This window comes from Myxocyprinus asiaticus, chromosome 40, assembly GCF_019703515.2.
Source record: "Myxocyprinus asiaticus isolate MX2 ecotype Aquarium Trade chromosome 40, UBuf_Myxa_2, whole genome shotgun sequence".
Classification (NCBI taxonomy): Eukaryota; Metazoa; Chordata; class Actinopteri; order Cypriniformes; family Catostomidae; genus Myxocyprinus; species Myxocyprinus asiaticus.
Window position 1 is genome coordinate 15,309,292 of NC_059383.1, and position 23,560 is coordinate 15,332,851.

The window sequence follows — 23,560 nt, forward strand, 5'->3', positions numbered from 1 at the left end:
ATATTTATTGCTTCGTTTTTGTTTTTGTTTTTTTTTCACATGATCTGTCGCTGAAAATTACAGCAAAATGCTGCACCTGCAGATTAGGACATACATTGATGCAGCATTTTGTGTGTTCATAAAATGCAGGGATTTTTGTGTGTTTGCTGGGATTCAAGGAAATCTGCTTGCCAATTTACAGTATTAGTCTTACATATTCAACTGAGCAGGGTTGTGCAATTATTTTGGTACAGAGGCCACATCAGCCATTAAATAGAATAAGGAAGAGAGAAGATAAAAATTTCTACATAGTTGTATCTTTTAAGCCCAGAAGTAGTAGTGCACTCATGCACTCAATTAATGATGCACAATTTTCTGAAGTGCATACAGACTGATGGGACCATTCTGCGATTGCTTGAAGTTTTGCTGCTACTTTTCTATCATGTGTTAGTAAAACTGAATAAAGGCTGAATAAAATTATTAATTGTTTATTTTACCATACTTCAAAGCAATGGTAATTTAGTATAAAATTTAACACTCTACATCAGGAGTCTGGTTTAATAGTAAAATAAAATATTCAGAAATTATAGATTCTAAAAGCTTAGTTTAATGTTGGCCGTAAAGTGGACAAAGTTGTCTTATTCTCAAAACATTATCAACCTGTTTACACGCTCATGGGTCATGATGTGTGTCTCATCAATGGTTTGTTTGGCATCCCATTCAGCACACAACTGAATAAAACAGGCTGCATGACACTGATAAATGATTGCTGTCAGAGTAACATTCACATACAGGTGTGAGGGACTTCAGCATTTTACAAATAACACAACGAACAAACATATTCCTTATCTCACTTGGTTTTGCTTGAGTGTCCTCTCCGTGTGTGAATGGTGCGAATATCTACTGGTATTTTACTAAAGTTCATCACTGAAAAGGTTTGCTCACAGACTTGGCACTAAAAAGCATACACAGAATCACAAATAGACACTTTTCTTTGAGCTGAATACTGCACTATTGAGCGCAATTTTATTTTATTTTATTTTTTTTGAAGAAGAGAGAGAAAGCGCGCACACTCGCATACATGGTTGCCAGATTGCATAAATTAAGTATGACATGAGGCAAAATATTTCCTATTTGTGCATGTATAAATCTCTGATTGGGGTGTTGCATCTATTATCTGGAAACCTATTACCATATTAAAAGCTTGTGGATGTGCAGTAGGTCCCAAAGCCAGATAAATGAAAGATCTAATAAAAAACATTCATGATAAATCGACCCGTGGGCAGTACTTTGCCCTGGTCTGCAATTGAGGGTGCTCTGAGGTTCGTTTGAGGGTGCTTTGCATGAATGCTTTAGACTACAGTCCTAATCATGGTCTCTTTTAAAAGAAGACACTTAGGAGTTTTTTGTTGCAGTGAAAGCAAGCAGCAATATAACTGAAATTAAAACAACATCATATAAGCTTAAGTTTATTTGAAAGAAAATACACTGCACTTAACTTGCACTAAAATTAAATAAAACAAGCAAAAAAATGGCCTACAGTGTCCGTGCCAGTTAAGAGGTTCTAAATAAGCTATTTCAAAGTAGTAAATAAACATCAGTGGCTGACATGAACAGTCATTACCTTTATATTGCTCTTTTTTTCTGCTCCTCTTCTTTGTGCCGCTTCCTGCTTTGTGCACCTGATAATTTGGTTCTTTTTTCACTCATTTTGTCCACATATGATAAGGATCCGATTATAATATAATCGTGTAGTGCTAGTTGTCAATGTATGGGTAGAAGGGTGCACAGTCGTCACGAGTGGGTGCGCCTGTCTGTCATTTTGCGCCCTAGGCAACTGCCTATGTCGCCTATGCCACGGGCCGGCCCTGTAAAGGGTCTTAAAAATGACTTACATATCGATCTGCTTCTCACCCTCACCTGTCATATAGTTTCTGAAGACATGGATTTTAACTCTGGAGTCATATGGATTACATTTATGCTGCCTTTATGTGCTTTTTGGACCTTCTGAGTTCTGGTCACCATTCACTTGCATTGTGAGGACCAACAGAGCTAAGATATTCTTCAAAAAAATATTTGTTTGTGTTCAGTTGAAGTAAGAAAGTCAAACACATCTGAAATGGCATGAGGGTGAGAAAATGACCAGAGAATTTTCATTTTTGTTTGAACTATCCCTTTAACTGTTCCACTTTGCCCATATTTACCCTACATTCGGTGGTTGTCCATGATTAGGGGCCAAGTACCGAAGGTCTCTCTCTCTCTCTAAAAAAATAGTGTCCTTTAATAATTAATTGTATCGATACACTTCCTCTCCATGTCATAAAACAAAATGGGTTTACGCTTCATCAACGGTGTACAGTATTTTGTTCGCTTTATTATTTTTTTTCCTCAGCAGCACACGTTCAATGACGTAAGACATAAACAAGATGGCTACTTCCACGGGCATTAGCAAAAGTGCAGCGCCCACTAAAGCAGATTACCTAAAACGATATTTATCTAATGATGAAGCGGGTAAGAAGTCAAAAGAAAAGAAGTTTAAGAAGAAAAGGCCGAAGCCCACAGAGAGCGGGTAAATATGATCGCAAACGCGTAACAGAAATGCTGTTTTAGCTTGCAGTTAGCTTCCACGACAACCACCGAACATAGATTGTGTTCTAGAAGGTAGTGTGCCCGAAATTCAAACTTTCGAGTGTCTAGATTAGCAGCTCACTCGGATTTTAGACAACCAATTTGTAGCCAACCCAACAAGGTTGCTGCCATTAACTCCCATTCAAATTATATTATAAACAACAGGATGAAAATCGTGGATGATGACATTGATTGGAGGCAACTCGCTGCTCACAAAGAAGAGGAAAACAAGGATGAAGACGAGGAGGAGGAGGCACCTGTGGTGTGTAGACGGATGTCGTCCTTTAAAACCAATTAGCTAATTTTACCACCGCCAGTTAAAATAGCAGCAATATACGGTAGATTAAAAGGTGTGATGTGTCTTGTACCCAGTTTGAAAGTCATACTGAATAATATGCATTCAAAGTGCTTTTGTAACACTTTCACAGCCAATATGAAAAAAGAAAACTGAACAGCATGGTATTCCCCTTTGGTTTTTGAATATGACATCATGGCAATATCATGTTTTGGGGCATGTACCATGGTATTGTTGGATGTACTTCGGAAGTATCATGAAAATACCATGGTGTATAAGAACACACTGTGCCTGATGCTCATCACTGTACCATGGTTTCACCAGAGTACCTTTTGTTAGGGATTGCAAGCATGAAGGTTACATTGCAGTCCAACTGTGGCACTCTGCATTAATGTTAAATGTCTTATAAATCCTCTGTTTTTAGATAGCAGAAGTGATAGATGAACGGCCAGATGTGGTTAAGCAGTTGGAGGCATTCCGAACCAGCAACAAGTGGAAAGTGATGGGTGGTAAGACTTGTATGCTTTTTATCTGTGTTCTTGTACTTGCTCGTACTTGTATGTGTTTATTTGTGTGTGTGTGTGTGTGTATGTGTAGTTGCAAATATTTATTTTTTGATATTTGTGTCTTACATTTTCACAACAGATACAGATCCCCAAGGAAGCCAGGACTCAATTTTAGATAGAAGGTAACTGTCTTTACTCTCCCCCTATTTATTCTTATTCAGTTACCGTATATACAGTGTAATGAAGGTCCCTTGTACGTTTAGTTCAGAAACTGACAGAGGTCGTGTGGTACGGCTCGACTCACCAGAGGGTTCTCCCGTACGGAGGGTGCGGCACGACTCCCCTGACCTCTCGCCCAAAAGGGTTCGCCATGACTCGCCAGATCTCTCACCTCAGAGAAGAAAACGTCATGACTCACCTGATCTTTCATCCCAGAGACACAGAACAGAGAACAAAAACAGACGACATGACTCCTCATCGCCTTCCCCTCTAAGAAAGAGCATCAAAATCTCACCTTCCAGATCTCAGAGGCAGCACAATAAAGGTACAGAGAAATGACCACTAGTTTGGCTATAAATGTTTTGCTTCCTGAGCACTTCACTTTTAGTATTCTTCTTTGCACACCTTACTGTAAAAGTGAAGTGTGTGATTTTTCTGATTTTTAAATGTTTCTCCTATCCCAGCCTAATATGCAGAGACAGCTATAAGTATGGCATTTGTTGGTTGATTCCACCAAAATGTGTAAAAACTGTGTCTCTGTGGTTAGAAATATACATTATTAAATTACATTAAAGTCCCTGATGACATGCACAGTAAATTGGTTATATATTTATTTCAGAGTCCCCGCACAGAAAAAAGACGAAAGCCAACTCCTTAGGTGACCTTTCGCCCCCCAGGAGACGAGCCCAGACCAGCAAAGGCTCTGACTCAGACCAGTCCCCTCCACGCAGATGTCCTCATGAGCGACGGGGCTCAAAGTCAGATCTTTCTCCACCCAGAAAGCAAGACCAGAGAGGTGGAGGCTCGGATTCAGATCTCTCTCCTCCCAGGAAGAAGCACCAGGGGAGAAGTGGATCTGACTCTGACCTGTCTCCACCACGTAGGATACGCTCTCTCGATGGACAGGCAGTAAGTTTAAATGTATGCCATATTTAGTAGAGATGGATCATGGTGGTCAACTAGTCCAACAACCAAATAGTCGATACGTGAGGTGAAATAGTTTTAGACTTTTCTTGGATGATTTTAGCAGCGGTGCTTTAATTAGCGTGCTGTATCTGTTGTACAGTTATACATGGTAAAACCTTCTCTTAAAAAATTATCTAAATTAATGCACCGTTTATTTGTTAGGTATGCTTACACATACAAGGAATTTGTCTTGGTGACAGGAGCTTCCAGTGCACAAACAATACAACAACTAGACAGAGATAATAATAAAAAAATAGAATAAAAAAAAAGTGATGATGTAGAGTAGATGTTGACTGGTATATTGGTTTCACCAATTAATCAGAGCCAATAGTTGCTTTTTGTAACTATTGGTTATCTGAAAAAATCTATGCAGAAAGTATATATATTTTTTTGCCCTCCCTTTTCCTTTATGAGTGGTGCTGGAAGAGTCTACAGTTAGAATTACTCGGTCCTACAGTACAACAGAAGCCTCTAGAGGTGAAATAAAAACAATTACGTGGGGATATATATACATACACACACACACACACACACAAACCCTTCATCTGGTAAATACAGCTCTGGAAAAAATTAAGAGACCAATTATCAGTTTCTCTGGATTTAGTATTTATAAGTACAGTGGTGTGAAAAAGTGTTTGCCCCCTTGCTGATTTCTTATTTTTTTGCATGTCACACTTAAATGTTTCGGATCATCAAACAAGTTTAAATATTAGTCAAAGATAACACAAGTAAACACAAAATGCAGTTTTTTTTAAATGAAGGTTGTTATTATTAAGGGAAAACAAAATCCAAACCTACATGGCCCTGTGTGAAAAAGTGATTGCCCCCTAAACCTAATAACTGGTTGGGCCACACTTAGCAGCAACAACTGCAATCAAGCGTTTGCGATAACTTGCAATGAGTCTTTTACAGCGCTGTGGAGGAATTTTGGCCCACTCATCTTTGCAGAATTGTTGTAATTCAGCCACATTGGAGGGTTTTTGAGCATGAACTGCCTTTTTAAGGTCATGCCACAGCATCTCAATAGGATTCAGGTCAGGACTTTGACTAGGCCACTCCAAAGTCTTCATTTTGTTTTTCTTCAGCCATTCAGAGGTGGACTTGCTGGTGTGTTTTGGATCATTGTCCTGCTGCAGAACCCAAGTTCGCTTCAGCTTGAGGTCACGAACAGATGGCTGGACATTCTCCTTCAGGATATTTTGGTAGACAGCAGAATTCATGGTTCCATTTATCACAGCAAGTCTTCCAGGTCCTGAAGCAGCAAAACAGCCCCAGACCATCACACTACCACCACCATATTTTACTGTTGGTATGATGTTCTTTTTCTGAAATGTGGTGTTACTTTTACGCTAGATTTAATGGTACACACACCTTCCAAAAAGTTCAACTTTTGTCATCGTCAGTCCACAGAGTATTTTCCCAAAAGTCTTGGGGATCATCAAGATGTTTTCTGGCAAAAATGAGACGAGCCTTAATGTTCTTTTTGCTCAGCAGTGGTTTTCGTCTTGGAACTCTGCCATGCAGGCCATTTTTGCCCAGTCTCTTTCTTATGGTGGAGTCATGAACACTGACCTTAACTGAGGCAAGTGAGGCCTGCAGTTCTTTGGATGTTGTTGTGGGGTCTTTTGTGACCTCTTGGATGAGTCTGAGCTGCACTCTTGGGGTAATTTTGGTTGGCTGGCCACTCCTGGGAAGGTTCACCACTGTTCCGTGTTTTCGCTATTTGTGGATAATGGCTCTCACTGTGGTTCTCTGGGGTCCCAAAGCTTTAGAAATGGCTTTATAACCTTTTCCAGACTGATAGATCTCAATTACTTTCTTTCTCATTTGTTCCTGAATTTCTTTGGATCTCGACATGATGTCTAGCTTTTGAAGATCTTTTGGTCTACTTCACTTTGTCAGGCAGGTCCTGTTTAAGTGATTTCTTGATTGAGAACAGGTGTGGCAGTAATCAGGCCTGGGTGTGGCTAAAGAAATTGAACTCAGGTGTGATAAACCACAGTTAAGTTATGTTTTAACAGGTGGGGCAGACACTTTTTCACACAGGGCCATGTAGGTTTGGATTTTGTTTTCCCTTAATAATAACAACCTTCATTTAAAAACTGCATTTTGTGTTTACTTGTGTTATCTTTGACTAATATTTAAACTTGTTTGATGATCTGAAACATTTAAGTGTGACAAACATGCAAAAAAATAAGAAATCAGGAAGTGGGCAAACACTTTTTCACACCACTTTGTGTGTCATGAATAGGTATGAATTTTTTGTTACATGAGTGCATAAAGTCACCCAACAGCAATGTGAAAGACTGGTAGAAAGCATGACAAGACGCATGAAAGCTGTGATTGAAAATCAGGGTTATTCCACCAAATATTGATTTCTGAACTCTTCCTAAATTAAAACAGTATTGTGTTGTTTAAAAATGAATATGAACTTGTTTTTTTGTTTTTTTGCATTATTCGAGGTCTGAAAACATTGCATCTTTTTTTGTTATTTTGACCAGTTGTCATTTTCTACAAATAAATGCTCTAAATGACAATATTTTTATTTGGAATTTGGGAGAAATGTTGTCAGTACTTTATAGAATAAAACGAAAACTTTCATTTTATTTGTATTATTAAAAAAAAATAAATCTGACTTTTTCTTGTACTTCAGTTAAACAGCTATGAATGTTTGCTTTCAGGCCCCTCAAATGTTATCTGGTGGAGCTGCTGGCCTAGTCTCTGTTGACACCCTGAGGAAAGAGCAGGAAGAAATTCGCAGAAGGGAAAAACACAACCAGCCTCTCGAAGGTCTCATGAACAGCCATTTGTATAATTGTATGTGCAAGAAATTGTTTTTTTTTTTCTTTTTTTTCTTCCTCTAGCATTCAGTACATCTCTTGAATGTGATTGATGTCTTTTGCTTTTAGAGCAATCCAGAAATGTGGAGACCGTGTTTCGAGATAAATCCGGTAGGAAACGTGACCTGGACTCAGAGAGAGTTGAGCTCAGCAAGAAAGCTGTAGAGAAAGCAGAAAAAGATGAGAAATATGCAGAATGGGGAAAAGGGTGAGGTCTATTTAATGATCAATTGTGTTTGGCTTCAGACATAGCCATTATATCACTGCACAAGCAATTAAATTATTTTCCATTTATTTTTAGTGTCAAGTACAGTTGAAGTCAGAAGTTTACATACACTTAGGTTGTAGTTATTAAAAAAATGTTTTTAACCACTCCACAGATTTAATATTAGCAAACTATAGTTTTGGGAAGTCGCTTAGGACGTCTGTGCAGGACACGAGTAATTTGTCCAACAATTGTTTACAGAATTGTTTATTGTTTCACATTAAATTGACTATATCACAATTCCATTGGGTCAGAAGTTTACATACACTAAGTTAACTGTGCCTTTAAGCAGCTTGGAAAATTCCAGAAAATGATGTCAAGACTTTAGACAATAAGCCAATTAGCTTCTGATAGGAGGTGTACTGAATTGGAGGTGTACCTGTGGATGTATTTTAAGGCCTACCTTCAAACTTGGTGCCTCTTTTCTTCACATCATGGGAAAATCAAAAGAAATCAGCCAAGACCTCTGAAAAAAAATTGTGGACCTCCACAAGTCGGGTTCGTCCTTGGGAGCAATTTCCAAATGCCTGAAGGTACCACATTCATCTGTACAAACAATAGTACGCAAGTATATACATCATGGGACCACGCAGCCATCATACTAGGGATGGGCATGAGTACTCGGGTACTCGGACATGGCAGCAATGATCGATCATGAAAACGATGATCGATAGTGATCACGCATGACTTTTCACTTAATTCGAAATCCTGTGACAATTACTTGACAACTAAACACACAAACAAAGAGGGAGCTTATTTTTAATTTTGAGATTGATTACATTGTGGTTTTGAGGGGTACATTGATTGTCAGAAACCTCTCATAGCAACCAAACTGATACAACACTGCAATGCTATCGTTACGATAATCAAAAGAGAGTGTAATTAACCATGTTTTGAACACCTGTCTCTGCAAAACGTTTGCTAAACATGTTTTATTGTCATTTCATGTAAGAACTCATTTCACGGATATTATGGCTATTATTTAATAAAAGTAAATGTTTGTCACTGACCGTAAACCTCCCTGCCCTGCGTGAAGTAACACGCACCTGCATCTCGATGAAATGGGTTTCCAAGTTAGATCTAATATAAAGTGTCATTCCGTTGCACTTTCCCCAGTTGAAAGGTGGAAATTCAGACTCTCTGAGTTGAATGGAACACTTCATGAATCACAGCAACAACAATACAGAACATCGCGGCTTTCCTCACAAGAGCGACATTTGGGGACACACACACACCAGGCGCCTGTGGCAGTGGAAACGCTCTGAAGCAACGCATACAGCAGGCGAGTGTTTCAAACAGCTAGACAGAGCGCAGCTAAATGGAACACAATGCAGCGTCTTCAAACTGAACTTCAATTTAACACGCATATTAAAAATGCAATGGTTATGGCGTCTCCTGTTATTTGAAAATAGACAGTTCAGACAGTCACTAAAAAAACTGGTGCGTGCTTACTAAGATTACTACGGTAACCTGAAGGAAGAACAGACAGAAGTGCGTTGGGCACATTCAGAGTTGGACAGCGAATCTTCACATAATGATAAAATATGATGCATTATGTTTTGAATCTTTTGTACATTTTGTAACATTATTTTATAACAGCCTATAGTAATGAATAGACGATACACTGGAACAACAAGGCACAATGCAGAAGCCATAGACATTTGTCAGACATGTTATTATATATACAGTTATGAACATGTAACGTTTGTTACGTTACATGTACTTGAGCATTTAGTCCGAGTACTCAAGTAGACAAAATGACCAAAATGCCCATCCCTACATCATACCGGAAGAAACCACTGCTCCAAAACCGGCATAAAAAAGCCAGACTACAGTTTGCAAGTGCACACGGGGACAAATATACTTTTTAGAGAAATGTCCTCTGGTCCAATGAAACAAAAATTGAACTGTTTGGCCATAATGACCATCGTTATGTTTGGAGGAAAAAGGGTGAGGCTTGCAAGACGAAGAACACCATCTCAGACGTGAAGCATTGGGGTGGCAGCATCATGTTGTGGGGGTGCTTTGCTGCAGGAGGGACTGGTGCACTTCACAAAATAGATGGCATCATGAGGAAGGAAAATTATGTGGATACATTGAAGTAACATCTCAAGACATCAGCCAGGAAGTTAAAGCTCGGTCACAAATGGGTCTTCCAAATGGACAATGACCCCAAGCATACCTCCAAAGTTGTGGCAAAATGGCTAAAGGACAACAAAGTCAAGGTATTGGAGTGGTCATCACAAAGCCCTGACCTCAATCCTCTAGAAAATCTGTGGGCAGAACTGAAAAACCGTGTGCGAGCAAGGAGGTCTACAAACCTGTATCAGTTATACCACTTCTGTCTGGAGGAATGGGCCAAAATTCCAGCAACTTATTGTGAGAAGCTTGTGGAAGGCTACGCAAAATGTTTGACCCTAGTTAAACAATTTAAAGGCAATGCTACCAAATACTAACAAAGTGTATGTAAACTTCTGACCCACTGGGAATGTGATGTAAGAAATAAAAGCTGAAATAAATCATTCTCTCTACTATTATTCATAATAATAATTGTATTTATTTATCACACATTATACATTTGTACATATACAGTGAAATTCTTTTTTTCACATATCCCAGCTAAGCTGGGGTCAGAGTGACATTTCACATTCTTAAAATAAAGAAATGATCCTAACTGACCTAAGACAGGGAATGTTTTCTATGATTAAGTGTCAGGAACTGTGAAAAACTGAGGTTTAATGTATTTGTCTGAGGTATATGTAAACATCAGACTTCAACTGTATCCAAAGGACTAGATGAGTGCTTATAGTCTCTGAATTGCACTGTTCTTGCAGGCTTGCCCAGGGTGAAATGCAGCAGCAGAACTTGGCAGATGCCATGCGAGAGGCTCAGAAGCCCCTAGCGCGACACATAGATGATGAGGACCTGGATCGGATGCTTAGGGAGCAGGAGAGGGATGGGGACCCTATGGCAGCCATGCTTCGCAAGAAGAAAGAAAAAAATACTAAATTGAAAGGAATCAAAGGCAAATGCTGAATATTACTTGTGACCTGGCACACACCTGTTTCCATGTCAATATACTTTTAAGTGTCTTGAGACAGTGACATTCACATTACTATTGTTGTCATCATTTATGTGTTATTGTTTCCTCCAGATAAACCCTGTTACAGGGGTCCACCCCCTCCTCCAAATCGTTTTAACATTATGCCAGGGTATCGCTGGGATGGAGTTGACAGGTAAGAGGTTTAAATAGCTGTCATTCATCAAACACTGTTATTTTTTAAGTATTAAAAGCACACTAACCTTTGCCTAAGTGTGAGAGAGCAGGTTAGTGTATTTTTGCTGTTGGTTGGTTTTAATTACTTTCTTCCATAATCCTGTAGGTCCAATGGTTTTGAACAGAAGCGGTACAGCAGAATGGCTGATAAGAAAGCTGTGCAAGAGATGGCGTACAAATGGAGTGTGGAGGACATGTAGATCCGCATGGAGATATAGATGTATATATAGATTTACGCTGTAAAAACTGGCCACTGTTGACATGACTGGCTCCATTATAGTTCCCACCACACCTGCACACCTTTTCAAGTGTCATTATGAATTGGGATGTTTGATTATATAGAAAGATATGTTTAGTTTGCATTGATCAGTTAAATTTTCTCTAAGCAACATGCATTTCTTTATTGAACTTATTATTAAATTAACTTTTGTAACAACTCTGTTTTGTCTTGATTTTCGGAAAATGTATCTTGAATGACTATTATCATTTTTGAAACAAGTATAAAACAGAACATTTTTAGTAGAGTCAACAGAACAATTATACCAATACAGAAACTACATGATGCTGTACACTTTCTTTTTTGTGATTTTGTTAATTATTAAATTTAAACAAAGAATCTTTGTTTGCTTGAATAATTTTTTTTTTTTTATAATTTTTTTTTTATATCCTAAGCAAATCTCTACTGCTCTTCAACAAGATTGTTTATTCTTGATCAAGAGTTTGTTCAGCAGCTATTTCTGCTGGATTTCAAATGTCCTGTGGTACAGGAGGAAAAGCATCAGTCCCAAAATATTTGACAACAATGTTACATTTATAAAACAGGTTGAATAATACAACAGTATAATTAAAAAAAGCAGTTTAATTATTTTTGCATCCAATGTCAAAATTTACTTTGATAGTTCTCAGTAACAGGCTTCATTTTCATTTTCAGCTGTTTTTTTTTTTTTTTTTAAGTCGGGCAGGGGCTGGATGAGCATGAACAGAGATATCCCACCCTGGGTACATCTCTCTTTGCACTATTCTGTATTCAGCTCTATAGAAAACAGATATAACTTCATTACTTTGTTTCAGATTTACTGTGACTGCAAGTCAAACAAATTCAAACAAAGTGTGTCAATTATTATGCATAGGTCTGGAAAGATATTTCAGCCACACAATGAAAATTCAAATGTTTACTCGCACTCATATTGTTTAAACCCAAATGACTTTCTTTCTTCAGTGGAACACGAGGAACATCAGTCACCATTCACTTTCATTGCAGCTTTTTTTCCCCATAACATAAAAGTGAAAATGGGTTAAGGCTATTAGTCCCTAACATCCTGCCTTTTTTGTTCCACAGACGAGAGAATGTCATTTGGAGTTGGAAAAACATAAGGGTAAGCATAAGTAAATGATGCTTTTCCTTTTAGGGTGAGCTATCGCTTTAATTTCAATGGTAGTACACTTGCCTCAGTGAAGGGTTAATGGCCAGGTTGTCAGGATGAGGTGTGACCTGGTTTCTCCTGACATGGATTGAAGTCCTGCTGGTAAAGAGAAGATCTCTGTACTTGGGCAGTCCTCTCCACTCTCACAGGGACTTTGCTTTGCCACACAATCAGGATACCATCTAGTGTATAAGAATGTTAATCCTCCCTGTGTGTTGTACTGAAGCTCTGGTCCCCTGGAATTAGGTACACATACACTCACTGACCACTTTATCAGGAACACCTCTACACCTACTTATTCATGTGATTATCTAATCAGCCAATTAATGACAGAGGTCAGAGGAGAATGGCCAGACTGGTCCAAGCTGATAGAAAGGTGACAGCAACCCAAATAACCACACATTACAGCAGTGCTATCCAGAAAAGCATTTCTGAACATACAACATGTCGAACATTGAGGCAGATGAGCTACAGCAGCAGAAGACCACTGTGGGTACCACTACTGTCAACTTAGAACAGGAAACTGAGGCTGCAGTGGGAACAGGCTCACCAAATTTGGACGGTAGACGATCACCTGGTCTGACGAATCTCGATTTCTGCTGCAACATGCAGACGGTAGGCCCACTGCAGCCTCATCTTTCTGTTGGCTGACAGAAGTGGAACCCAACGTGGTATTCTGCTGTTGTAGCCTATCCGCGTCTAGGTTCGACATGTCTGCTCACTACAATTGTACAGAGTGGTTATCTGAGTTACCGTAGCCTTTCTGTCAGCTTGGACAAGTCTGGCCAATCTCTATTGAACTCTCTCAGCAACAAGGCGTTTCTGTCCGCTGAACTGCCGCTCACTGGATGTTTTTTGTTTTTCACACCATTCTATATACACTCTAGAGACTGTTGCGTGTGAAAATTAGGAGATCAGCAGTTGCAGAAATACTCAAACCAGTCCGTCTGGCACCAACAATCATGCCATGGTCGAAATCACTAAAATCACATTTTTCCTCATTCCGATGGTTGATACATTTTTAATATATGTTTTTTCTAGACCTGACATCTTGGCATTCTAAGCTACATTTAACTATTTTCCTAAATGTTAATGCTTTTCATACCATCTAGAGTGAGACTGCACTGTAGAATCCTCTTTGGCTCTATTTTGGGTCCAAATGCAGTTTTCATGCTTACCATGCTTAGAGCAGCAAACCTGAAGAGAAGATGTGTCTGTCATTGTCAGCAACTTTTTCTGGAAAACTTTTAATTTATATAAATTTAAGATGCTTTAGTCACAATATGTCATATCTTGGAAAAATGACCCATTTCTTAACTTGTACAGTCTTTACTACTGCTTATGGCTGGGAGAAATCCACAATTTTGTTGAGCACTTAATGAAAAGTAAATGAAACATGGAAATCTCCTGCTGGTTACCTGCCAAAGAAGGAAGCTCCCCAAACATTGGAAAGACTTGTAGGTGTTTTGTAGTCCTTTGGGCATTTTTGTGAAGCAGTAAATCAGTTTGATGATGATGACCAAATGGGATTCTTAGACATGGTCTCTGCTGTTTGCCGACTGGTGTGCCATGAGTGCTCATCTTTGAGTCATTGTTAAGACTGAAAAAAAAATGGTACAGTTTTGTATTATGTATTTTAGTTATACCATTTTATACTAGTGTTATATATGTTATACTAGTTTCTTGCATATAATCAACAAGCACAATTACTTTTTAAAGTCTTAAGGGACTGTTTACCTCTTTTAAAGTTACACTTATCTTAAGAGACAACATTTAGGGTAATTAAACACTTAAACATTTGTTTAAACATTATATGTCTGCAGATATGTTTTGCTCTATACACCCAGTTTCAAAAAGAATGTGTACTAGCAAAATCTATAATGTTGTGTTGACATATACACATTCAGCATAGCCATTGGCTGTTATTTAGAAACCTTTGGTGATTTCACTTTTTTCGCTCACAGTTAAAAGTCGTCTTGCGAATCTCACCTTGAGCATGATGCTGTTTCTTCTCAAATTTGATTCCTGAGCAGTTTCAGTTGGCCCTGATTTTGTCACATTCTTGCAGCACAGTGGCTTGTTAAGAAAGTGCTGTTCAACTCAGTTAGTGGCTATTGCCATGGCTACTCTATTCTTTATAGAAAGCCTGGAGGGTGACGGACACAGTGAGAATAATGAGTCTTCGGTAATAAATACCTATAGCATGTCACACCGTAGGACATGTGTGTATAGTGTATATATTCATGTGTGATGTGTGCATATATATTTATGAACAGTATACTACCAGTATATATGTATATGTATATATATATATAGAGAGAGAGAGAGAGAGAGAGAGAGAGAGAGTGAGAGTATATATACAGTATATATATTGTAAGAAGGTTCCAGCAATAAGGAAGGGAGCAGAAGCGGTGTGGCAGTCCAAGTAAGTCTGTTTTTAATATTTCTCAATTTGTCTACAGATTGTGCAAGTCAGCTTCACAACTCAATCAACTTCACGATTTAAAACTATCTCAGCTTCACAGTCTGGTAGGCTTCAGCTACAGGCCTCTGAGTTTCTTTGTTCCCAACTCTCTCCCTCACTGGCACTTTCGGTGGCCTTTTCAAGCCCATCTCCATAGTCACTGTAACGAGACACAGGTTTTACATATCATTAATCACCAGGTGATGGTCCTTACCGCTTCCTCTCTCCCCAGTGACAGACACATGACCACGTCCCATTCCTGCAAACATACACATAGCCAGACAATGTGAGAAAAATGCAGGTTATGTGCCAATTTCAATAAGAAAGATGCATTGCTTCTAAAACTCAAGGTAACAGTTTAGTCAGACATGCAACATTTTGAAGACCCCATGAAAGAAAAACGTAGTTTGTTTTTCTTGTAGTCCATATCTATTAGCTTTGAATCCATCTATATGCTACTGAAGGCCTTAAAGTTGAGACAAATTTGTGCATTCTTTCTCTTTCAGGAAAACATACCAAAGGTATTGATAATTCATCTTGCACTCATGAGTGTATCAAAATCTTTGTCCAATAAAATGCTCTCTAGAATTAGAATGTCCCTCCACTAATACCACCTTCATCTGACAAGTAATGTCAAGGAGCAAATCATGGTTCCCGGCTTTGATATAAACTATAATGTTAGACTATTGGCTGTGTACAAAAAAAAAAAAGTCTTGTTTGCAAAACCAATGTTCAGTTCTCAAATACAAACTGTTTTCAACCTCACAGGGAAAAAAGAATTCAGTTTCATCTCGATGAACAATTTTCAACAACATAATGCAGAAAAGGACCTAAAATCAGTATTTCTCATATAAATAAGTTATGTCCCTACCTGGATCTCCTTTCTACCCTTTTGGACCATCTTTTCCATCAACACCATGAACTCCTGGAATAACTGGTCTTCCAGGGAATCCCCTGTAGCCATCACATGTTTCCGACACAGAGAGAGTCACCATCCACAACACAATACTTAACCGCAGCATGGAAGGTGCGGGCATGAAGTTAAACACCTGTTATACACCGAGGAACAATTCTAAAATTGAAAAGAATTAAGAACTGCCAATTAAGGGAAACATGTTGGATAATTCCAATCTGAAACTTTGCTTATTTAATAAAGAGATATCTTTTGTTAACATGAAATAAGTATGCTAACTGACCTTTAAAGGAAGGAGTTTAAAACATAGCCAGTGTTGGGTAAGTTACTTTCAAAAAAGTAACCCACTACTGATAACGATTACGTCCCTAAAAATTGTAATCGGATTACTTTACCAATTACTTTGTTGGGAAAGTAATCAGATTACTAATTACTTTACTTTGAAGTTACTTTCTAAAACCAATCAAACCTGCAAAAAAACAAATGTGACACTAATAGCTCTTTTAGTGCTTTAACATTGAAAACTATAACAAAATTGCAGCAATATGACAAAGATGGCAACTTGGCTAAAAAGATCCATTTCTGAATGTATTTCTAAATATGCAACAACTTTCTTATCTCAAATATGCTGTAGTAGTATCTTCAGGTGTGTGTGTGTGTGTGTGTGTGTGTGTGTCCGCTATCTACAACCTTCTTAGCTGTGTGTGGCATGTATGTGTACAGTAGGCTTACGCTTGTTTACCTGTGTTTGTGTTGGTGTGAAAGAATACTAATGAAATGAAAACATTTCTGAAAACACATTTGCAAACAGCTTTGATAATAAATCCATTGGGTGTGAATATACAGGTTTGCTTGTGTGTTGCATCATGCATGTGTATGTGTGCATATACAGTATGTCTGTTTGTGTGTGTACATGTCCAGCGTGTGTGTGTTCACACAACTTTACAGTGAGTGGATTATTTCTACCTCCCTGCTTGTGCTTGGACGAATTGAGTATAATTTATCACTTGCGCATCTGTAACGCTATAGCATTGTGTTTGTGTTTTATTGTGTACAATACATAAAGAACATAAAAAGCCATTTACTTAGTGACGTATTTTTCAAGACGCCGTTCCGCAAATGTTTCCACCTTGTGAGCGATATATCCCTCTGTCAGACAGGAACGTGTGCTGTTTTCCATATACGCCCGAAGCCGATTCCCTCTCGTCTCGCGGCAGCTGCAGAGGGACACACGAGGGAGGCGCGTGAGGATGGGGTAGAGCGCGGAGATTTGAGGAGGATTTGTTGGCGGCTCAGTCTTGCGTGTCTCTCTCCTCCAGCCAGGTCTGGGAGCACGCTGACACAGAGCTCGCCAAGATTAATTGTGAGCGCATGAAATCTTAAAAAGCTTTACTTTCGTTTTCAATTTGAATAAAAAACTACACTCCTCTGCGTTTATAATAACACAGCTCAGGGGCGGACTGAGCTGTGTTATTATAAATGTGATTAGATTACAGTAGCGCGTTACTTTGTAACATAGCATACAAACAGCTTTATTCCAATAATTTATTTTTTCAAGATTTATAATTAGTAGGCTTTTATCTTATACCATCTTCCTAGAAAGTTGTTGGAAATACAGACGATGGCTTTGAAGAAGAGTGTTACATTGAATGTTTTTCACCTGTCTGTATGAAAGCTCTGTTTTGATTTCTCAGTTTCAGAGAACAACAATCAGTGTTGCAATAATGGGAATTAACAAAATGCACATTCATCAAAACCTTGGCTTTTCATTTTTTTATTAGGCTATTATTTATTTTTTATTTTGCTAGAGTCTGCAAGTTCCATATCCCTTTTCTGAAAAATTGAACAAGGAAATTGAGAAATTCAAAAGAAGATAAACAGTTTCTCTTTTTTTACAGCTCCCTTTTTTACATTTCCCACAGATCTACCTTACATAACACAGACATCATACATTTTTGTCATTCAGAGAAGGTTTAGAATTTCTTGCTAAAAATTGTACATTAAAAACCTTCCTGAAAATAGTTTTTGTGGATATCCGAGATGATAAAATGGAGATATCTTTTAAAAATCTATTTTTTGTAGAAAGTTAATTTATGTATTGTATATGTTTGTTTCATGTATTTTTTATTTTGTTTTTTTATTTTATAACTCTAAAAATGTCAAGTGGTGTAACCACCAAGTAAAAAGAATTATGATACTATCTTGTAGCTGGAATACACATTTAATCATTAATCATTAAACATAATCATTATTTTCATAAAAGTTCCCAAACATATTTTGTAAGGTAATTCTTTTTTAAATAAATACTGTATCACAAATCTTGAATCATGAATATCAAGACGTCATTATTTGACCTGGCTTATTTATTTATTTATTAGAGAGAATATATATATATATATATATATATATATATATATATATGTGTGTGTGTGTGTGTGTGTGTGTGTGTGTGTGTGTGTGTGTGTGTGACATTGATTTAAAAATAGAAGGGTCATATTCAAATATTTTTGTGTGAATTGCATTTTGTATGTATTTTTGAATAACTAAACCAATTCAGACAAAAAAAACAAAAACAATTAGCATCACATCACTGGCCCATTTAACAGCACATTGCAATTGTACTGCCATTGTGGTTAGAATTGTTTATTAACTTTTTCAGCTATAGCAAGTATCAAGTCTTGGATTCCATGGTGTGTCAAATCAAATATTTAAAATAAATGATCATTTGAGACAAAACTTGAGACAACAAACTGTTTACTGAAGCATTATTTAATTTTTTTGATCAGTAGCCTTTGAATAGTTCATTGTAAGTTTAACAAGTGTATTCTACGGTTCACCTTTACAGTTAATTGTAAAACAGTGCAATCAATCAATCAATCAGTCAGTGAGCATGAATCAGGAAACCTGAGAAAACACTGTCTCCTTTATCCCCGGTTGCAAACATGCCATTATAGCTGTTTGTCTGTAGCCAAACTTTCTCACCATATTTCAGGTAAACAGCTAGCCCACCAGAGTGTACCTGCTGGCTACTCTTGTTGTAAATGTGATCACAGAAACTAGCTATTTTCCTCCCATCAAGCATCAGGATTACACACAGATTTTTCTGTATGGATGATGCATGATACACAAAATAATAAGTGCCAGGAATTTTGCATACAAATTTGCTCTCATCAGTATTGAAATGATCATTGATATTGGTGATAATATTACTGAAGCGTATTACAGTGTTTGCCTCTGGCCAGTTTTTTGTGGCCCGGAAGACACTGAATGCAGATTGCAGGTGAGATTTGGTGGCACCTGACATGCCTGGGTCTCCTTGCAGTCCGAGTGGGCCAGGTGACCCTTCTTTGCCAGTTTCCCCGGGGCGACCTCTCTTTCCAGGGCTTCCTTTAATTCCAGGATCCCCTTTTTCTCCCTTCTTTAAAGCCTCAGCAGGCTTGAGAGGAATCCCTTTTGAGACACAGCCAAATGCAGATGTATGTTTGTTTTTATATCATGGTATAAACTTTTAATCTACTTTTTCTGCTCTTATATAAGGCTAAATAAAACTACTCTATCCCTAAAACTTACATAAGCTTTTTGTAAATCGAGTTTTTAATTAATACATTATTAGATAATGTATTAATTCTCAAATTAATCTCAAAGCTTTTTGTAAATTGAGTTTTTAATTAATACATTATTTAGTTCCTTTTATGAAGCTGTTTTTGTCATGTGGACCTGTACAGTGGCCCCAAATTGTACACTTTTGGACGTTTAATTAAAAAAAGTGGCAAAGTAGCATCTGCACACAAATGATGCTAGATCTTTTCTCAGAGCTAACCTTACATTTCCAAGCCCTTCTCCTAAATAATTTGAAAAAGTTATTACTCGATCTGAGCATTGCTGATAAAATAGTTGATACATCTACCATATCTCTAACTGACTAAAGCATGGTGAAGTTAATATTTTCAAAAAACATATTAAATCTTACCAGGATCCCCTCTCTCTCCCTTCACCCCTTCCCTTCCATCACGTCCAGGAAGTCCAGGGATACCCGGCAAACCTGGGGTCCCTGCAGAAGGACAAGTGTCCATGGAGACCAAAGAAAGGCAGACAGAAACAACTAAAAGCGTTCCAAACATGATATGACCGCCAAACATGTTTGCTACAGAACGAGGAGATAACCAAAGCCAGTGAGCTCCACTTCAAGCTGAGCACTAAATGTCTTTTGCTCACAAACACAAGAACAGGCAAATTAAATGACAAGTGCACTAAGTTCCTCTTTTATTATGCCTCTGCAGGACAGTGTTGCACCCTTCCACTGACTTGTCTTTGTCTTATATTACACTGAAAAGTGGTAACCTTAAAGGGATAGTTCACCCAAAAATGAAAATTCTCTCATCATTTTCTTACCCTCATGCCATCCCAGATGTGTATGACTTTCTTTCTTCTGCAGAACACAAATGAAGATTTTTAGAAGAATACCTCAGCTCTGTAGGTCCATACAATGCAAGTGAATGATGGCCAGAACTTTGAAGATCGATTACACTTTTTAGTGCTTGATACATGTGCAGAGCACAAGATTGCACTAGGAAATTTAATCAAGCTTGAAATCATGATCATCAAGGAGAATACTGAAGTCAAGATTACAGTGAAAAAGGAGTTACATCTTGGTCTGTTCTCACCCAAAATCGATTATATCACTTCAGAAGACATGGATTAAACCACTAGTTGAGTCTTATGGATTACTTTTATGCTGCTTTAATGTGCTTTTTAGAGGTTCAAAGTTTTGGTCACCATTCACTTGTATTGTATGGACCAAAAGAGCTGAGATATTATTCTAAAAATCTTAATTTGGTTTCTGCAGAAGAAAGAAAGTCATTCACATCTGGGATGGTATGAGGGTGAGTAAATGAAGAGAGAATTTTTGTGAACTATTGCTTTAAGGAACTATTTCTACCTGATTTTTAACCTTAAAAATTATTTTGTTGGTGTAACCTAATAATGTTACATGTGATTCAGTGATGTAAATTATATTTTTGAACTGAATAAAACCAGTTTTATTTAGATGTTACCACATGAAGCATCTTTGTTCCCATTCTTTTCAGTATACACTGTTAAAAGTGATTGTGTGCAGTTGTTACCTTAAGGAGTTGTTTCTACTGGATCTAACCCTTAGAAATCTCTTTTGCTGATGTAATCTAATGTAGTGTAGTTTGATTCAGTGATTTTAAATAACATTTCTGACTTATTACATGAAGCAAATTTGCCTGATGAAATATACTGTATGTACAGTGTATACTCACACAAACATATTCAGATAAATCCCAATTCATAGTTTAGCAGTTCATTCTAAGTTTGGAAATAATTGTTTTGTGTGTAGTTTGGTTTGTCATCTCATTTTAAAGAAAATTATCTTAACCTGCAGATTTATTGAAAAATTCAAAAGAGTGTTTCCCTTTGATTGATGTAGTCAGATAAGACATTTAATGAAGAGTTTATATCACAATTTTGCATAAAAGGAAAAGCTGCATAAATTAGACATTGACAGTTTATTTCCATCAGATACACATTTTACTGTTCTGAAAAAATGAAAGGATTAATAGGATTTCTGAATTTAGATTACATCTACATTACATCAATTTAGCCACTGTGTACATCCATGGTAAATAAAGAATCACTTTAGTTCTCTTGTTTTTATTGAAATTTGTTAATTGGACATTTATGAAAGAAGTCAGAGCAACATTTACAAAGTTTAATACAGCATTCAAACAGTGCAGATTAGATTATTTCATTTTTGCTTGAAAATGCTTACATCACTGCCACAGTAAAACACATTAATCAAAAACATTTGCGATTATATGTTTGATATGTATGAGTCTACTCAGTACTGGGATAGATTAAAAATCCATTAAACACAGCAGACACCTGTCCAGAACTTTTGGACATTTTGTTGCCATCAGTGTTGTCAGCCTTGAACGGTTCAATCCATACTCTCTCATTTTGAGCTAATTTCAGTATGGCTCCACCTGACACAACCTGAGAAACCGATCGTAGGTTAAAGTCACAAAAACTGAGGCTAACGGGAGATTTACTGTTACTCTTAAGCCTAAGACATAAGCGTCCCTCAGACATTGAGTGAAACACAAAGTAGTACACTCCAGGAACCTTGCAGGTGAAGTAGCCAGTTTCAAGGTGGAAATTTCCATTGACATTGCTAAGTTGCATATCAAAGGTCACAGGCTGGCCATGTAAAGGATAGCTTAATTTATTTCGAAGAACAGAGAAGGCTGGCTTCTGGCTGATATTGGCGGTGCCAAAACCTGCACTGGTTCCCCTAGGGCCCTTAGGACCAGGGGGACCAGGCGGGCCCTGTAGACCCAGATAACCCTTTGGGCCAACTTCTCCTTGGGGACCCTGGCTACCCATCTCTCCTTTAAATTCATCCAGAGCAATCTTGTTTAGCTCAACCTGCAATGCTGACAGAACATTTTGTGTCAAATCATTTCAGTCCCTTCAAAAAAAAAAAAAAAAAAAAAAAAAATGGTGAACTCTAAAATTGTGAGGAATGAAGTTCATCTTTTTAAAAAATCATTTACAACTATGGACATGGAGTGCATGTCATACATTGACACGTTACTTTCTTACCTGGTTTTCCTTTCTCTCCTTTTGGTCCAGGCATGCCGTCCCTGCCAGGGATTCCTTCCAACCCATCTTTCCCATCCTGCACCCGACAGAACTCCTGACAGGAAAAAAATGGGAGCAGAACTCCTACCCAAACCAAAGCAAACTGAGCCAATGACTGCATCCTACAAAAATCTAATAAGAATGGCAGAAATGTGGTTAACAGTTTCAGAAAAACAGCAATTTCTTTTTTATGACGATTATACAATCATACAATCTTTTGCAGTTAGACAATTCTGTCTTACCAGTGTGTCTCTGTAAATTGAACTCTTCTTTTCCTGATTGTTAAAGTAAAAAAAAAAAGCTTGCTGTTGAGAAAAAAGTAATTGTTTCATTTCCTCAAAATCTGAACTATTGAACAACTGTTGAAAGTGCAACAGATGCAACAATGTTCTTCCTCATTCACCACCAACATGTTCTCTATTATATGAAATATCAGTGTTTTAATTCTTTAAAATAAAATACTTTTACTAATTAGATAAAAATCCAAGAGAGAGAGAAAAGAAAAAAGTAAAGAAAAAAATTGCAGCATAACTAAAATTGTTTATTTTTTTCATTTATTTTTGAAAAAGATTAAAAATAATACAATTTTATTATAATAATTATAATAATAATAGTAAAATAACAATTTTGTTACCATAATAAGTTTTTTTTTTAAATAAATATATAAAAGGAGATGGTTTCCTCCTAAATATTACCTAACCCTAATATTTCCTCCTAACCCCAACCCTACATATTATTTAACAAAATATGAGGATTTAAGTAAATGCTCCACATTGCACTAGCATTTTATTTTATTTATTTATTTATTTATTTATTTTGGTCTCTTATTTTTCATGTAACCTTTTCTGTAAATGTTTCTTATTATATAATATTATATTATATTGAATATTATTGACATGTAAGAGAGGCTGAGTAAAACTCTCTTTAATAGCCTACATGCTAGGTCCTTACTTTTACAACCTGAGAAAAGCACTTATTCATTAACAAAACTTTTCCATTGAAAACATCAAATTAATGGAAAACATAAATAAAACAAAACCTGCAGTAATCCTGACAATTGCTAGCATTAGGAAGAGGCATACTGGCACACAACCATTTTCAAACTTTTGTTAATATAA

At 37.3% G+C, this 23,560-nt stretch overlaps 3 protein-coding genes across 6 annotated transcripts; 1 reads left to right on the forward strand and 2 right to left on the reverse strand.

Annotated features, from left to right (window-relative positions):
* Window positions 1-2,203: 2,203 nt before the first annotated feature.
* On the forward strand, window positions 2,204-11,411 carry LOC127430506 (BUD13 homolog). 3 transcript variants are annotated; one of them, XM_051680330.1, is made up of 11 exons: window positions 2,204-2,548; window positions 2,773-2,869; window positions 3,327-3,411; window positions 3,548-3,590; window positions 3,672-3,952; window positions 4,247-4,548; window positions 7,275-7,383; window positions 7,503-7,641; window positions 10,533-10,723; window positions 10,853-10,934; window positions 11,082-11,411. In XM_051680330.1, the coding sequence occupies exons 1-11, from the start codon at window positions 2,406-2,408 to the stop codon at window positions 11,173-11,175; spliced, it is 1,566 nt and encodes a 521-aa protein (XP_051536290.1). In that variant the 5' UTR covers window positions 2,204-2,405; the 3' UTR covers window positions 11,176-11,411. The 3 variants fall into 3 exon arrangements, with proteins under 3 accessions (XP_051536290.1, XP_051536291.1, XP_051536293.1); XM_051680331.1 differs by having other exon boundaries at window positions 2,206-2,548; window positions 4,247-4,536; XM_051680333.1 differs by lacking the exon at window positions 2,773-2,869 and having other exon boundaries at window positions 2,399-2,548.
* A 7,102-nt stretch (window positions 11,412-18,513) lies between these two features.
* Window positions 18,514-20,076, reverse strand: LOC127430509 (complement C1q subcomponent subunit C-like). Its single transcript, XM_051680340.1, has 2 exons — window positions 19,747-20,076; window positions 18,514-19,226 (listed from the first exon to the last, which is right to left on the reverse strand). Exons 1-2 carry the CDS (start codon window positions 19,913-19,915, stop codon window positions 18,658-18,660), a joined length of 738 nt encoding a protein of 245 aa, XP_051536300.1. The 5' UTR covers window positions 19,916-20,076; the 3' UTR covers window positions 18,514-18,657.
* A 1,360-nt stretch (window positions 20,077-21,436) lies between these two features.
* c1qa (complement component 1, q subcomponent, A chain) lies at window positions 21,437-22,797 on the reverse strand. 2 transcript variants are annotated; one of them, XM_051680339.1, is made up of 3 exons: window positions 22,685-22,797; window positions 22,404-22,574; window positions 21,437-22,234 (listed from the first exon to the last, which is right to left on the reverse strand). In XM_051680339.1, the coding sequence occupies exons 2-3, from the start codon at window positions 22,561-22,563 to the stop codon at window positions 21,636-21,638; spliced, it is 759 nt and encodes a 252-aa protein (XP_051536299.1). In that variant the 5' UTR covers window positions 22,564-22,574; window positions 22,685-22,797; the 3' UTR covers window positions 21,437-21,635. The 2 variants fall into 2 exon arrangements, with proteins under 2 accessions (XP_051536299.1, XP_051536298.1); XM_051680338.1 differs by having other exon boundaries at window positions 22,654-22,697.
* Window positions 22,798-23,560: the final 763 nt, after the last annotated feature.